The 17,128-nt window shown below is 47.7% G+C and overlaps 1 protein-coding gene across 2 annotated transcripts in view; it reads left to right on the forward strand.

Moving 5' to 3' along the window:
- The window catches only part of ESR1 (estrogen receptor 1), a 279,658-nt gene extending 262,737 nt beyond the window's left edge, over window positions 1-16,921 (forward strand). For both annotated transcript variants that reach the window (XM_004601103.2, XM_055136027.1), the window contains exons 8-9: window positions 9,840-10,023; window positions 15,918-16,921. In XM_004601103.2, the coding sequence (XP_004601160.1) occupies window positions 9,840-10,023; window positions 15,918-16,149 (416 nt within the window). In that variant the 3' untranslated portion in view covers window positions 16,150-16,921. The remainder of the gene's footprint in view (window positions 1-9,839; window positions 10,024-15,917) is intronic.
- Window positions 16,922-17,128: the final 207 nt, after the last annotated feature.

Below are 17,128 nucleotides of genomic sequence, written 5' to 3' on the forward strand. Positions count from 1 at the left end.
CTTCTTGTCTTGACTGAAACTTGTTTCCATCCTGCTTTTCATCTAATAGTTATTTGGCAGGTGTGTGGGGGGGAGGGGGGCGTGGAGGATGGGGTGGGGAGACACCTGCTTTGGGCCTGGTATTACACAAGCAAAGCTCTAGTGCTTTTGCTTAGCCACAGCACCAGTCTGGAGACCTGTCAGTGTTTTAAATGGATTTTACATTGTTTTGCTGGACTGGAGCAATAGCACAGCAGGTAGGGCATTTGCCTTGCATGCGGCCAACCCAGGTTTGATTCCTCCATCCCTCTCAGAGAGCCCAGGCAAGCTACTGAGAATATCCTGCCCACATGGCAGAGCCTGGCAAGCTACCCATGGCATATTCAAGATGCCATAAACAGTAACAACAAGTCTCACAATGGAGACATTACTGGTGCCTGCTCGAGCAAATCGATGAACAATGGGACAACAGTGCTACAGTGCAGTGCTACCATTCAAAAAGAATGAAGAGCATGAGGGGACATGATGACATGTTTCTAGGACCAACCATTGTTTTCCATTTTAAAAGATGACAACATTGGCATCTGGGAACAGAAATTATACCTAGCTAAACTGTGAAACCTGTGGCCTTAGAAATGTCAGAAAATTTGGACCCCAGAGAGAGTTCAAGGGTTAAAGGGATTTCCTGACATAGGGCTGGCCCTGGTTCAATCCCAGGCACTGCCAAGCATGACCCCAGAGCACAGTACCAGGAGCACTCTGGTGGGTGTGGCCCAAACGCCTCTCCCCATGTATTGAAAATGGCAACGACTAAAGGAGGTATATAAAACATCCCTTTGTTTCACCTATCTGTCTCTATACCAATATATTTCTTTATTCATTTCTTAACATATAAGATACTTGACCTAAGATATAAGATATTTCATCTTGAATTAGTCGAGGAACCAAGTCAATAGCCAAAACGGTCATGATTCAAACGCAGGTTTGTTTCTTGTTTACTATGTTCTGGGTACACTGGCAGGTTAGGCCAGGGCTCTCTTGCCTGCAGCGACTCAGAAATTCATCTCAGTCTCACGCTGCACTTGGGTAGTCCATGATCACACTAAGAGTCCATTTTCCTTCTGAACCAGCCCAGCCAGAAACAGAACACATGCACGGAGATCTCAACTGGGCCAGGAAACACACGGAGAAAACATCTTCAAAGCAGATTTGTCATCATGGCAAAGTGCTTTTCCTAGAACATACAACTCGTGTTCTCAAGATCTTATATTAAATATTCAATCAGTAATTATACTATAGTAATAATAAAACTGTGGGAAACACTCATAATTCTCCCTGTGCATCAGGTGCATCATTGAGGAATTTTATAAAATAAGTATCAAAGCTCCCTTCTTTTAGAATAGCTGGTAAAAAGTACATCATGTGAAAAATGTATATATTTTTGACTTTTCTAATGGAGTAAAAGATAGTATATACACATAGTTTTTTTAAAAAGTAATCCATGCAGGGAGCTGGGAGATGCTTCTGGGTCCAATTCCTGGCAACACATGATCTCCCAAGGAATACAAAGTATTTTTCCATGTTAGTGGGCACTGCAGAGCCAGTCAGTATAGTGCCCTGGGGTCTATGTGTTGAACAAGGCTAAGAATCACCAGTGGGGCTCCGTTGAGCAAGTCCCTCTCAGATCACTGCAATTTCCTAGATCTCATACAAAGGACAAGTGATAGTTAACTCATTTGAGATAAAATAATATGACTTTTAATGGAGATACCCAGGTTTGAGCAGAGTAGAAAACATAATACAGTGCTACAGTGGTGCAACGTTTCCAGGCATTTATAACGTCTGGAGAGAAGATGTGAGGCATTGGAGATGGGGCTCATGGTAGGATGTCCTGTGTGTGAGGTCCTGGGTTTGGTACCTGGGATCATAAAATAAGACAAAACAATAACAACTAAAACACACTTACTCCTCATTCTTCCTGGGTCCATGAAATAGAGAACTATCAAAAAGTACAAGTGTCTGTTCATCTTTTCTCTCCATGTTTTGCTGGTAATGATAGCACTGTAGCACTGTAGCACTGTCATCCCATTGTTCATCAATTTGCTCGAGCGGACACCAGTAACGTCTCATTGTGAGACTTGTTGTTACTGTTTTTGGCATATCGAATACGTCACGGGTAACTTGCAAGGCTCTGCCGTTTGGGCCGGATACTCTCGGTAGCTTGCTGGGCTCTCCTAGAGGGACGGAGGAATCAAACCGGGTCGTCCGTGTGCAAGACAAATGCCCTGCCCGCTGTGCTATGATGTTTTAATTTCTGTTGTGAACATTCAGAGTGATTTATATAGCTTGATATTGTCTCTTTATCTTATGTACAGTGTGAAATATTTTTCTCAATCAGAAGTGTGTCTTTATTTTAGGCCTTATTTCCTTTGCAATGCAGAAATTTTTTAGTTTTACCTAGTCCCATTTGTGTAGTTCTGCTTTTGTTTCCTTTGCCAATAAAGACTCATCCAAAGCCTTGTAAGAGCCCCCTTAAGGGTGGGGAGGGTGGGTAGCTATGCTTTTCTGTGCAATTTAAAGAAACAAGGTTGATATCAAGGTCTTCAATCCATGTTGAATTGACCTCTGTGTGTGGTGTGAGACAAAGGGTCTAATTTCATGCTTTTGTGTGTCCTTGCCAGTTTTTTCAGCACCATTTGTTGAGATAGCTCTTCTAGCTCCACATCATGCACTTAGTTAAATTATGTATCCTAACTAATATCATAAATTATTTATCAGCGATAGCACAGTGGGTAGGGTGTTTGCCTTGCACTTAGCCGACCTGGGTTCCATTCCTCTGCCCCTCTCGAAGAGCCCGGCAAGCTACCGAGAGTATCTTGCCCACACGGGAGAGCCTGGCAAGCTCCCTGTGGCATATTCAATATGCCAAAAACAGTAACAAGTCTCACAATGGAGACGTTACTGGTGCCCGCTCGAGCAAATTGATGAGCAACAGGAGGACAGTGACAGTGACAGTAAATATTCATAATTTGAGGGTTTAAATCTGGTCTCTCTATTCTGTTCCAGTGTTCTAAGAGTCGGTCTTTGTGCCAGACCTAAGTTTATGGTTTTGAATATTACAGCTTCAATATATGTGTATATATCTATAGATAGATATATACACATATATAAATAGATATATACACATATATAAATAGATATATACACACAATGGAAACCTATTCAGTTATTAGTATGAATGAAATGTGGCAATTTGCTGCAATGTGGCTGAAATAGAGTGTGTCATCCTAAATGAGTCAGAAAGCAAAAGACAAATACCAGATGACCCTGCATACATGCTAAGTATAAAGAAACAAACAAAAAAAAAGAGGGAGTAAACAATCCCCAATGCTCACAAGCCCTAAAATACAAACTAAGGGGACTGAGGGATTGTGAAACATCGGAGGAGGGATCTTGACCATGGGTGGAGGAATTGGTATCATAGCTCTGTAACTAGAAAACAGTAACTTCAGGGTCATAGGGATAGAACAGTGGGTAGGACACTTGCCTTCAACATCACCAAGAGTAATACTGGGGCAAAAAGCCGGGAATAAACCCCAAACACCTCTGGTGGTAGTCCCAAAACAAAAACAACCAAACGACAACAACTTTAATATGATTATAAATTCTGGTACCTCAATCAAAAGCTAATTAGGATAAGAGGTGGATAACTCCTGGACATAAAAACCAGAAAGTAACCCCAAACTTACTTATATGTGACAAGAGAAAAAGAAATTCCATTGAATTAGTAATGATGTGTCAAGAAAAAAACAGAAGACTATCTACTTAGGGAAAGGGAAGTATAATAATTTTTCAGATGAGCTGGGTTTCTTAATAAATGTTTTCTTTGGTATGAGGCAGGATAAGAAATTGCCTAAGTGATATAGTAAGCAAATAAAAATAAATATCTCATTGTAATAAAGTCTAGGAGATCATATCTTTTGGCTAAGCATGAAAGAAGATATGATGAATTGGAATATGAAGCAAAAACATGTATATCAGAGGCAGTTGAGAGGTATGTGGGAAACCTCTGGAGAAAATATCATTGCAAAAACGCAAAGAACCCCTGAGTAGCTTTTATATTGGACTTTTGACAAAAGAGATTTCTTATCATGGCTCGTTATTAAAATGACACACCAGAGAAGTGACATACTCTTCCATTGTCTTCTCAGTCACAAGCTGATGCTTCTTCTGTTTATCAGAGACCTCGCTCTCCTATGTGTGTGACCTCTGTTGCCTCGTGTCTATCTGCTGCACTGAAATGGTGTCCACTAACGCATACAGTTGAGTGGCAGGAGGCACGGAGTGAAGCAATTACTTAGTTAACATGAGAAAACGTACCCCAGCTAAGCCCTCCTCTCCCTAGCCAGCTTGTCTTCAGGACCGTTTGTCTTCAGCCCTGTAAAAGGTGTTCAAAGCTCTTCACTGCAACTTGTGAAGAACAACAGGCAATAGGATTGGTTTGGGAGATATTCACAAATATCTCCTCCACCCTTGGGGACTGGCCAGCAGGCTCAGGCTATCCCGTGACCCCTTTGCTTTGTGGCTTTAGAACCACAAGCTGCACAGACATGGGGCCATGCAGAGGCCCATCAGGGGAGTCACGGGTCAGAGAGGAAGCTGAAGGCTTGGCCTTGAAGGCAGTTCTGGGCTGCCCGGCTCTTTGGTCACAGACTCAGCATCCACAGAAACCCGGCACAGCCCGGCTGCCCATTCATCCTGGGTCTGCGAGAGAAACTACTTTTGATTGCAGCTGAGTGGCAGCACTCTGGTTCAGACCTCTCGCAGCTGCCGGCTGGGGGTGTTTCCTCTGCTATCTCTTGCTTTGGGTCCTTCTCCACTCCCTCTGGCCCTTTTCTTTTCTGATCAAGAGGCCACAGCCCAAGGGCTTCTCCCTGGCAGTTCTGTCCCATTCTTGCTGTTGCAAAAGGAGAGGGAGAGAAATGTGACTTCGCATGAAAATTTTGTCCTGCATCTGGCTGGTGTCTCTCTTTTCTCCAGAAATAGATGAACCTCCCCTAGGAGGCCAAAGGCTGGGCGTGCTGGGACCCCTCATAGGAGGGTGCTGCCATCTGGACCCCGTCAAGTGTGTGTGTGTGTGTGTGTGTGTGTGTGTGTGTCTGTGTGCTGGCCAGTGGAGACACTGCCAAATGCACAGGCATGCTGGCGTGTTTGTGTCGGTGTTCTTCCAGCTGCTGAAAACTCCGTCATCTGGCAATGTGAGGAGGGGTGGAGAACAAAAAGGAAGAAGGAAGAACATGTCCAAGTAGAAATAGAGTGAAGAGGGGAGAGAGACAGAGAGAGACAGAGAAAGAGAGATAGAGAGACAGAGGAAGAAAGACAGAGAGAAATAGAGACACAGAGAGACACAGACAGAGAGACAGAGAGACAGAGACATAGAGAAAGAGAGAGACAGAAAGAGATAGAAAGAGAGAGATAGAGAGACAGAGACAAAGAGACGGAGAGACAGAGACAGAGAGAGAGCACGCACACGCAGGATCAAGTCAGCAAGAAAAACAAGGCAAGAGAGAAACTTAATTGAGATCCCATTTAGAGGGTGCCCAGGTAGGTTCACGACCTGATCGTGTCCACCACCAGATTTCTTCCACAGACTCTTCCTTCCTCTCCCCATGTTGACTACAGGAATCCAGAAACAGAAACTCCAATTCTCCAGCAGGGCTTCAAGGCTGGATCATGACATACAGATTTTTGTTCCATGCTCGGGATTTGGAGCAGCTTCAGGAGTTGCAAGAGCCAGTCTTGTTTGCAAGACTATTTTTGAAGGCCCTTCATGTCTGATCACCGGCTCCGTGTGGCCATCTAGGGTGGCAGCGATCATTTGGGGTCTGGAAGTTACCAGACCTCCTTTCTAGCTGCTGTGGGAGCACCCAACAGACTTTAGGGGTTTGGATTTGTTGTCGTGGCTCTGGGGGGGCGGTGCTGCCAACCTAGGCCATGTTTCACCACAAAGACCCCAAAACATGATGGCAACTATTGTCAATTATTGGCATCTCTCTGAGATTGACTTTTTTTTTTTAATTGTTTTTTGCTCAACTGTGCTCAAAAGAGCTTATTCCTGGCTGTGTTCAGGGATCATTCCTGGCAGGGATCAAACTCAGGTCAACCACATGCCACACCAGTGCCTTACATGCTGTACTTAATTCTCTGGCCCTGGAGACTGCATTTCCATTTCTGAGTCTACTTGCTGAGCTGGGAAGCATCTGGCGGCAGGGATGCGATGACAGGCAGGACTTATGCCAATACGGGACCCAAAACCCAGCTTTGTTCTGCAGAACATGTCCTGCACTGCAAGAGTCAGGGTCTTACACTCTTCTTCCACGGGTACTTTGTGCTCGGAACCCCGGTCCTTAACACAGTACCTGCACACAGGAAGTTCTCCACTAGAAGTGATTGAAGAAGACAAGCCATGCTCCATCCTTCTCTCTTGAGAGAATCGTGGCACCTCACACCCAGAGCAGGGAAGACAGGCCACCCAGTGTCCGAGCGTTGGGCTTCTTAGCTCCCGTGGACAGTGCACCCACACCCTGGGCCTCAGAATGGCTGAACCAGTAGCCCCAAGGGCTCCAACTGTGCACAGCAGTAGGGCCAGAATGATAGTACAGAGGGTAAGGGATTTGTCTTGCACACGACTGACCTGGGTTTGATCCCCAGCACCCCTGTGATCCCCCTAGCCCTGCCAGGAGTAATTCTTGAGTGCAGAGCCAGGAGTAAGCCCTGAGTATCTCTGGGTGTGGCCCCCAAACCAACCAAACAAACAAACAAGAAAAACTGTGCACATAAGCAGAAAGAATAAATGTCATGCAAGTCTCACACACATGGAGGCTGATCACACACACACACACACACACACACACACACACACACACACAGAGTGATTGCTTTGAACAAGAGCAGAATTATTGGAGAATGAGGCCATCCTCCTGGGTGGTAACAGAGAAGGAAATTGGTGGGAAACACATCCTCCAAGTTGGATGAACTCCATCCTGGGCCCTGGCCGGGGCTGCGGGAGGGCCAGCCAAAGCCCGACCTCTGGGAGACCAGCATGCATGTGATGACACAGAGGGTGGGGAATGGCAGGGCCACGGGGCTGAGCAGAGGCTGCCCTCAGCCCAGACACCCCTGACCTCTGACCCCCGACCCAGGCACCTGTGGGCCAGCCCCTTCAGTAATTCTTCCAGTGATTTCTTCTTAACGAGTCACACTGCTTGTCAGCTGCTTTTTCATCCCAGCCCTGTTGGCTCTGGCTCGAGTGCCTCTGGGTACCCAGAGTGACATTCTCCTCCTCCGTGGCCTCGGAGTGGACATACTGGCCATTCTGGTTCCGTTGTTTGTTGTTGTGGTTGTTGCATTTGTTTCCGATGGTCGTCACTTTCCATTCCAGCCTGTCAATCATGATTTCATCTGAATTCTGCCCGGGATGTATTTGCCCCCTCTCCATCCTGAACTTCTGCCAGCAGCAACCCACCAGCACCTGCCAACCCAGAGTCAGGGTTGGGTGTACGTGGAGGGCTTGCATTGGAAGGCGCCTCTGAGGTCAGGAGCAATAAGAGGAGAAGCATATTCATGGATATGTTATTTATTATGCATCTGTTATTTATACTCTATCTGTGTATTTATAAACATGGTTATCTTATTTACAAATACGAATGAATATATTGTTGCTAGATATACAATATGGGTATTTTTTCTATACACTTTATTTATATTTTATTTAATCCATATTTTATTTATAGCCATACTGTGTTCGTGGGTTGCATAGAGGTGGGAGCAGAGCCGGGTTCCTAAATCTGCAGTCCCTGGAGAAGAGTGACATCTGCTCCCTGCAGGGCTGTGGGATGAGGCAGGAAGGGCTGATTTCTGCAGGGTTAACTTGATAGAATAGTCATCCTGGGACTCTCAAGAGAGCCTGGATCCATCCTGCCTCCTTGGCTCATCATACTTGTCACCTCTTTATCTTGGCCTGAGCTCACCCTTTGGTATAAGAATCGGATTTCTTCTCATCACATGTGAAGGACCAACCCCCACCCACTCCAGCAAGAAAGGTTCATAGTGAAAGAAACAACAAATGTTCAAAAGCAACAGAACCTGAGAACTGGTCTGTAATAGGAAGCATATCCCTTGAGGGTGGGTGGGGGATAGGATTGGGGGGGCATTGGGATATGGTGGAGGGAAGCTAATACTTTGGTGGAGGGTCTGTTGCTGGAATGGTTTGGGCATGAAAGGCTTCTAATGTCAATCTTGTAAATCATGGTGACTAAAATAATTTGTAAATTAAGAATGACAATGATCGTTGGAAGTGATCACTCTGGACAAAAACAGTGCTGAAAGGAGGTAAAGTGATGTACGTGATACCCTTTCATTAATGGTATTGCAAACCACAGTTCCAAAAGGGAAAATAAGAGAGAGAGGAGAGAGAGAGAGAGAGAGAGAGAGAAAGAGAGAGAGACAGAGACAGAGATAAAGACAGAGACAGAGACAGAGGTGGAGGGAGGGAGAGCAAGCATGTGTGTCTGTCATAAAGGCAGGCTGCCAGAGTGGGGGTGGGGGACAGGCAGGAGGGAAACTGGGGCCATTCCTCATGGGAAATATGCACTGGTGAAGGGATGGATGTTGGAACATTGTCTGATTGAAACCCAATCATAACAACGTTGTCAATGGGACCTTCAAAATTGAAGGAAAAAAGAAAGATCTAGATCCTCTTGACTCAAGCAGGATTTCTTTCCCACTGCACCCTACACTTGTGCACATGCACACACACACACACACACACACACACACACACACACACACATACTCAGTCACTAACTCACACACCATAGCATGCTTTCATTTTCTTCTTGTGTAATTCCATTTTGCTAACAGTCAGGCTTGGAGCCCTGCTGCTAAGAAACTGCTCCTTAAGAACCCCATATTCATTTCTTTCCAGCTCAGCAACTTCAAAGGAGAGAATTTCTGTCCCTGATTTCTGTTCTAGAATTTCTGTTTCCTAATTTCCATTCTAGAGCTAGTGTGGATTACCTAGTTCAGGTCTGAAACCCAAAGACTGGAGTGGTCTAGCTTGGGTCATGAATCTACCTGTGCTCCAGAGTGCAGGATCTATTACCCGAAAAAACGTCAGTAGGGTGAAAACCTGCCTTGGCATGAGAAACAGCGGCTCCTGCAGCCCTCTCTGTGCCCACCTTACTAAACCTTTTCCCAGAGGCTAAAGATTCTGTAGGCCTCAAATCTGTTTTGTCACCAAGCTGCAGAGAACGTCCTAAGCAACTGGACAAAGTCCTCTGATTCTCTTTCTGCTCTTCCCCCACCCCGCCCCCCAAGAATGTTCCACTATCATGAGTAGTTGTGGGATCGGCACTCAGCTTGTTTCTCAGCTCAATTCTGTCCTAGGGAGATACGAGCTTCACCTTTCTTCACGCAGCGGGATGGTGTGACTTGTGTTGTGGGGCCCTGCTCAGTATGGATGTTTGTGTTGGTGCTGGAGTCAGAATCAGTGCAAAGGTAGCATCTTCCACCACTATGACCCCAAGGCTAACAGTGCCTTTCTGGGACTCTGGATGGCAAGTTCTGGAAGTTGCATTATACGCAGGCAGTCACTTGACTTTCTCATCCATGCATTGTCATGAGGAAGTTTACATCGTGGCCTGGATCAAACCGGTCCTGAACTCCTTTGCTGGGTTGGGATGGAAGAGACAAGACGAGGGGTTACAGATACAGGGACTCGGCGCTCAGGTGCCACATGGACTCCTGGTCTCCTCGAACCCTCCTCTCTGAATGTCCCCTTCTTCTCTCTGCATGCTTAGGGGTCTATACCTTCCTGTCCAGCACCCTGAAGTCTCTGGAAGAGAAGGACCACATCCACCGCGTCCTGGACAAGATCACAGACACTTTGATCCACCTGATGGCCAAAGCCGGCCTGAACCTGCAGCAGCAGCACCGCCGCCTGGCCCAGCTCCTCCTGCTCCTGAGTCACATCAGGCACATGAGGTGAGGCCCCCGCGGGGCCCCACGGGACCGCCAGGGAGCCAGCAAGGCCCCCTGCAGAGGCCCGGGTGTCTCAGGCATCACCGCCTTGGGATGAGTTTGGGCGCATGCGTGCTCTGGGAGTGGGTAGTACGCATGCGCCCAAACTCCTGGGGCATGTGACAGAGAAGGCTGCATGGAGGAGGTGACATGTACACACAGGCTGCAGCCTGGCTGAGGTCTGAGGAGGGAAGAAGGGGCGGTGTGCAGGTTTGGGGGAAAGGGTGATGCTCTGTGACACCTAGCCAACGGGGACCTGTGAGCACCCTTCCTCCTGAGGCCTGGGTATGTGCCTTATCCAGTGCTCTCCCTGCTGATGCTTGGAAACCCTCACGGACTGACTCTTGGCCTGACTGCTCCATGGAGCATCCCCATCAACACCTTTGTCTCTCGCAAACTCTCCTCAGCACCCCTTTGTCATTGCTCTAGCCTAAGACCCCATTGTCTTCTGAGTTTCCACTCCCACCGCCAGTGCTCTGCCTTCTTCCGTTTCAAGTCTCCCAAATCTATATTTTCTACTCTATCGTCAGGGGGTCAAGCTCCTCTCCCCTTCATAAATTCTTGACGTAGCTTCCCATGACTTGCAGGTACAAGTTTAAGGCCTTTCGTAACATTTTGCGATCTAATCTCAACGGAGCTTTCTAGGACTCTCCTGCCGGGTAAGCTGCAGCCAGAGTCCTGTGCTGCATGAGTAGAAGGGAACGGCGTAGCAGGCCACTCTGCTGAGCTTGGCAGGGCTCAACCGTCCGGGGGGCAGCCCATGACACCAGGAGACTCTGTTCCAAGGTGCAGGCCTACAGGTTGGGCAAGTGACTGTTCCGTGTGTCTCCTGTACTTTCCTGTACCCAGAGATGAGCCGGGACTTTCCCTGTCTACACTGCTGGCAGTGGCGTAAGCCAGTCAGCCTGCTTGGACAAGTCCCTTTGAACCTTTTCGATAACTTCTCTCTGAAAACATCCCATGGGCCAGGCAAATCGAATGACGAAGTGCCAGGTAAAGGCTCATGACCACATGGCATGGGTTGGGTGTGGGGTGGATGCTTCTCAGCAATGAACAGTTCATCATAGCTTAGACAGTTCCCTGTTTCCCAAAGTGGGTGATGGTGCTCTCTAGGGGGACCCGGAAACAACCCAGAAGGAAAGGAGTAACGTAGGGGAGGCGGTTTCTGTCATTTTACCGAAAGAAAGTGTATCCTCCCCCGCCAAAAAAAAGGTGACAATTTTTCTGAAAATGGGAGTATAGGATAAATTAGTTTGGGAACCGTTGATCTCATTGGAATTTAGACCCTGTTCTTCCTCATTGCTAGGGAATTTTTGTTATCTTTACCTCCTAGACCATAGCCCAGAGACTCCCCAATTTAGGTGGTCTACTGCAACCTTTCCAGAGAAAACAATACGCAGTGCACCTCTGAAATATGCCTTCTCTAAGTAAACTGAGTGCCTCCACCCCCAGCCCCATTGCACCTAAGGCCACTAATACCCACTCTGGAGGTTGCCAGCAGTACCATCCCACACCAACACCCACAGCATTACCCACGTGGGCAAAGGCTGCCACGGACTCTGGGAGGCAATAAGGACAGTGGGTTCCTCACCCTCTGTACCCAACACTGTGTCTACAGGGTTTGGCAGAGCAGCTGCTCAGCAACTTCCCCAGGAAGGAGGAAGGAAAGGAAGAAGGAAGGAGGGAGGGAAGGACGAAGGATGGAGGGAGGGAAGGATGAAGGATGGAGGGAGGGAAGAAGGGAGGGAGGAAGAAAGGGAGGGAGGAGGAGGGAGGGAAAGAGGCAGGAAGAAAACAAGGAAAGAAGGATGGAAGGAAGGAAGGAAGGAAGGAAGGAAGGAAGGAAGGAAGGAAGGAAGGAGGGAAGGAGGGAAGAAGGAAGGAAGGAAGGAAGGAAGGAAGGAAGGAAGGAAGGAAGGAAGGAAGGAAGGAAGGAAGGAAGGAGGGAGGGAGGGAGGGAGGGAGGGAGGGAGAAAGAGAGAAAGGGAGGGAGGGAAGGAGAAAGAAGAGGGAAGGGAAGGAGGAAGGAGGAAGGAAGGAAGGAAGGAAGGAAGGAAGGAAGGAAGGAAGGAAGGAAGGAAGGAAGGAAGGAAGGAAGGAAGGAAGGAAAGAAGGAGGGAGGGAGGGAGGGAGGGAGGGAGGGAGAAAGAGGAAGGAAGGGAAGGAGGAAGGAAGGATGGAGGAAGGAAGGAAGGAAGGAAGGAAGGAAGGAAGGAAGGAAGGAAGGAAGGAAGGAAGGAAGGAAGGAAGGAAGGAGGGAGGGAGGGAGGGAGGGAGGGAGGAGGGAGAAAGAATAAGGAAGGGAAGGAGGGAAGAAGGAAGGAAGGAAGGAAGGAAGGAAGGAAGGAAGGAAGGAAGGAAGGAAGGAAGGAAGGAGGGAGGGAGGGAGGGAGGGAGGAGGGAGGGAGGGAGGAAGTGAGAAAGGGAGGGAGGGAAGGAGAAAGAAGGAGGAAGGGAAGGAAGGAAGGAAGGAAGGAAGGAAGGAAGGAAGGAAGGAAGGAAGGAAGGAAGGAAGGAAGGAAGGAAGGAAGGAAGGAAGGGAGAGAGGGAGGGAGGGAGGGAGAAAGAGAAAGGGAGGGAAGGAAGGAGAAAGAAGGAGGAAGGGAGGGGAGGAAGGAAGGAAGAAAGGAAGGAAGGAAGGAAGGAAGGAAGGAAGGAAGGAAGGAAGGAAGGAAGGAAGGAAGGAAGGAAGGAGGGAGGGAGGGAGGGAGGGAGGGAGGGAAGAAGGAGGGAAGTAAGAAGGGAAGGAGGGAGGGAGGAGGGGCCGGACGAAGGACAGATATATCGAGGCAATCACAGAGGAAATAGAGCCATTCTGTGCCCAGGGTGGAGGTGTGAGGTGGCCTTATCATCATTGATTGCAGTCCTATGGTGAGGCTGGCCAGGGTTTAGGGACACCATTGCCCCCAAATAAAGTCAGTCCATGGGAAGAATAAAAAATTAAGCAGATCCTTGACTCCAGAAAAGCCGTAGTGCTGAAGCAAAGTGATGACACCAGAGCAACAGATTCCCAGGACAGACTTGCCTCAGGGCTAAGAATGAGAAAGGGGTGTCTTTGGTCAGTGGCTCTGCTAAGATCCGGAAAGGGTTGCATTAATGCTTAAGGGGCCCTTAAATCTAGAAACTTCGAGCCAGAGGAAAGAAGTTGTCCCACGAAAGTCCCAAGCCTGGCCCTTTCTGGAGAAAGCCTTACAAATGGTTTTTCTGTAAAATGAATCTGTCTTCCTTCGACTCCTGCTCTTGGCCATATGGAAAGGCATACTTGGCAGACGCACTCACTTTATTAGCGAGTGAGCAAGCGGATGAGTAGGTGAGTGAGTGATTTAGTGGATGAGTCAGTAAGTGAATGAGTGAACACATGGATGAATTTATGGGCAAAGAAATAAGTGAACGGATGAAGGAGGCATTAATTGTTTTCTCCTTGTCACTGAAGGCTTCCCATTGCCCAGTGACTGATCCTGGAAGGCACATCTTCAATCTTTTTCTATTTGTTGGGGCCGGAGCGATAGCACAGCGGGTAGGGCGTTTGCCTTGCACGCGGCCGACCCGGGTTCGATCCCCGGCATCCCATATGGTCCCCCAAGCACCGCCAGGAGTAGTTCCTGAGTGCAAAGCCAGGAGTAACCCCTGAGCATCGCTGGGTGTGACCCAAAAAGCAAAAAAAAAAAAAAAAAAAAAAAAACAATCTTTTTCTATTTGTTTTGATGGATATTAGAAAGAGAAGCGGGTGCGAATCAGAGTCGTCTAATCCTTTATGGAATCCCCTGGCTGAGAGAGTAACTGTCCTCTTGGAGAAAATACAGTCATTGTCATTTTCCGGGGGGGGGGGGGGGGAGGAACTCCAGCCCCACGGCAGAGACCTGGTCCACAGACGTTTGTGCGTGTGGTAGGAATGGCTGGATTTTCACACCCATTAGCTGCTTGTCAGCGTTTGCAAGACTAATTAGTTAATACCAGATACTTTTGCACTACATTTCCAGGCTTCCCGGGTTTTACTGGCAACGCATGGTTACGGAACAGAGAACAGAGAACTCTCTAGAGCTGTAGCAGTTGTGTGAAAAGCCCAAGAGAAGTTGACATTTTGTTGAAAGCTTTGTGCGCGCTCTCTCTCTTGCTCTCTCTCTCTTTCTCCCTCTCCTTCATTTCCCTCTTCCTCCCCCTCTTCTTTCCTCTCTCCCTCTTCCTTCTCCCTCTCTCCCTTCCTCTCCCCTCTCTCTTCCCCTATCTCTCTCTCTCTCTCTCTCTCTCTCTCTCTCTCTCTCTCTCACACACACACACACACACACACACACGCATGCACACTAATATTTTGTCTCATTTCAGATGGTCTAAATCGCAGAACTGCACTATGAGGCTTGGCCCCAGCCATATGGTGCTACTCAGAGAACTTACCCTAGATTCCATCTGACTGTAAACATGAAACATGAGGTTGCACAGAAGATGGTGTCAGATCCACAGGGCATTCAACTTTAACAACGCATTAAATTCAAAGCAAAACAAAAAAATAAACTACCCCTTTCAGAGGCCATTTCGGTTGTCTTGTCAGGAGATAGCGGAAGAGCTTCCCAGCTGTCTTCGTGGAATGCTTCAAGCTGGTGTTGACTTTTCTCCTACTAAGCCTGCAGTCAACTTCTAGGACATTCCCTCAGTCCTCCTTCCTCAGGCTCAATAATTCCTTATGGGGGAAAAAAAAAGCTATTCAAGGGCTGGAGAGATGGTCCAGGGGTAGGTTTTGCTTTGCACGTTGCTGACCTGGGTTTGATCCCCAACTCCACATATGGTCCCACAAGCATCACCAGAAGTAAGTCCTGAGCACAGAGCAAGGAATAAACCCGGGAGTAAAGTGCATGTTCTCCTGGTCCTTAATGTCCATCCAGACTCAAGGGCCACCAGATATAATACTATGTGCATTTATACCAAGGAAAACTAAGCAACTATTAATAAAGTGCAGAAAACAGTGATTTCAGAAGCTACCATTTTATTTGAAGCAGAGAGACCATTCCCCCCCTTCTGGAAAACCCCCTCTAGAAATATTCCAGAATACTTCTGGAAAAATTATAAAAAGAATCTGGTACAATCAAGGCAGCTTTGAGAAGAAAGATGATTAGGGATGTGATAACGACAACAGAGTTCAATGTGTATCCCTTGGCCTCATTTGATTTTTAATGAGGATCATTAAAAAAAAAAAACAGTGAAAGTATAGCCTCTGAGCAAAAAAAAAAATCAAGCTAGTAAGTAGTTGTGTGTTTGTGTGTGTGTGTGTGTGTGTTCCTGAGGATTACCATGTCCTTGGCAGTTTGTGGTATAGGATGAACTCTCCATGGTCCATTAGGGAACTGACTGTCTTACCTACTGTATATGTGTATGTGTGTGTGCATGTGTGTGTGTGTGTACATGTGTGTGTTTGGAAGCATGAATGTATAAACCTACAAGCATACATGCATGTCGACATACATACAAAAATCTCAGATTGTTATTAGCTCTCTGTTGTATGTTGTTATTTGAGCCTCTTTTACTCCAAAGCCATTGCTCTCTAGATGTGACAGTGCTGGGCAGGGAACAGGATTGGAGCCGAGGAAGAAGGTCACCAGCTTAAGAAATCCAGAAACAATTTTTTTTCATCTTCAGTCTTTCTTTTTATTTTGAGATTGCTTTCATCTTTTTGTCCCATCCCCGTCTCTCATCTCTCATTCTCTCTCTCTCTCTCTCTCTCTCTCTCTCTCTCTCTCTCTCTCTCTCTCTCTCTCTCTCTCTCTCTCTCTCATATCTGTTCCTCTTACTTCTTCCCCTCTCTACACATTTCCACCTCGCAGGGCTTGCGCCAGCCTAACCCTTTCCTCTCTGTCTTCCCCCCACAGCAACAAGGGCATGGAGCATCTGTACAACATGAAGTGCAAGAACGTGGTCCCTCTCTACGACCTGCTGCTGGAGATGCTGGACGCCCACCGCCTGCGTGCCTCCAACCGCGAGAGCGTCCCCATGGAGGAGACCATCCAGAACCAGCTGGCCACCACCAACTCCACTGCACCGCATTCCTTGCCGGCCTATTACATCCCTGAGGAGGCCGAGAATTTCCCCACCGCCCTCTGAGAGCTGCCTGGCTCCCCCCAGATCCTGAGCCTCCCTCCCACCTCTGATATTCTACCATGCCTATTCTCGCAGAACTCTGCGCCCGTACACACTCCAGCATGCACCCGCCCATGGCTTTCTGCTATGAGTGGCCGTTTCATCTGCTTGCTCGGTTCTTAGTGGTACACCTTTGGGGAGCAGCCAAAGGGATGCTCGGGCTAGATTCTTTGTAACGGCTCTCTTTCTCCCTGTGCTACCTTTCCAAGCATGAGGATCCCTGTAGCTTCTCATGAGTAGACTCGGTCTGCCAGATGGGGTCCAGGTGACTCTGTATGGAAACTACGTGCAGAGTCTCAGCCTGGATATCTCACTTCCATGAAACGCTTTGAAGTGGGTCCGAGAATAAGCCACTGGAAGGAATTGAATGAGGCTCTTCTCATTGCTGGCTCGAAGAAAGCCAAGTCAGAGGTTCATTCTAACGCTCTTGTATTCCTATAGTAATGTGTCATTCAATTCAATGCGTGGCTCTGCGACGTGGCAGGGGCAGAGTATTCGGTGATTGTTCGTTTCCCCTATAGGAATACAAAGTGCACACAGGGAAGGAAAATCCGCTAATTTCCAAGGCTTTGTTTGTCTAGTTATTATGCTGCACCTTGCTGAAAACTCTGCTATTGACCTTTGAAAGCACTGTGTACAGGTCATGGGATCAAGTCAGTTCTTACTTCCCAGGTACCTATGTTAGGAAAAAAGGAAATTGATTGCAACTGAGACTGCTAATTATAATACTTTTGTTGTGAGGGATAAATAATTATGGGGGGGTTGTTTTCATTTTATGAAAAGAAATTCTGTTCTGGGCAGGGGGATGGGGGTAGGGGGCTTGCAGTGTCTGTTGTGGCTGGGTCTCATATCTGTCGGCAGAGGCCCCTCTGCTCAGCGCTCCCTGTTTTCTCGCTTGCTAGGAAGGGGAATGTTTCTACCTAAGTAAGGACAGTTGAGGAGT

This window comes from Sorex araneus, chromosome 4 (assembly GCF_027595985.1).
Source record: "Sorex araneus isolate mSorAra2 chromosome 4, mSorAra2.pri, whole genome shotgun sequence".
NCBI classification, from domain to species: Eukaryota; Metazoa; Chordata; class Mammalia; order Eulipotyphla; family Soricidae; genus Sorex; species Sorex araneus.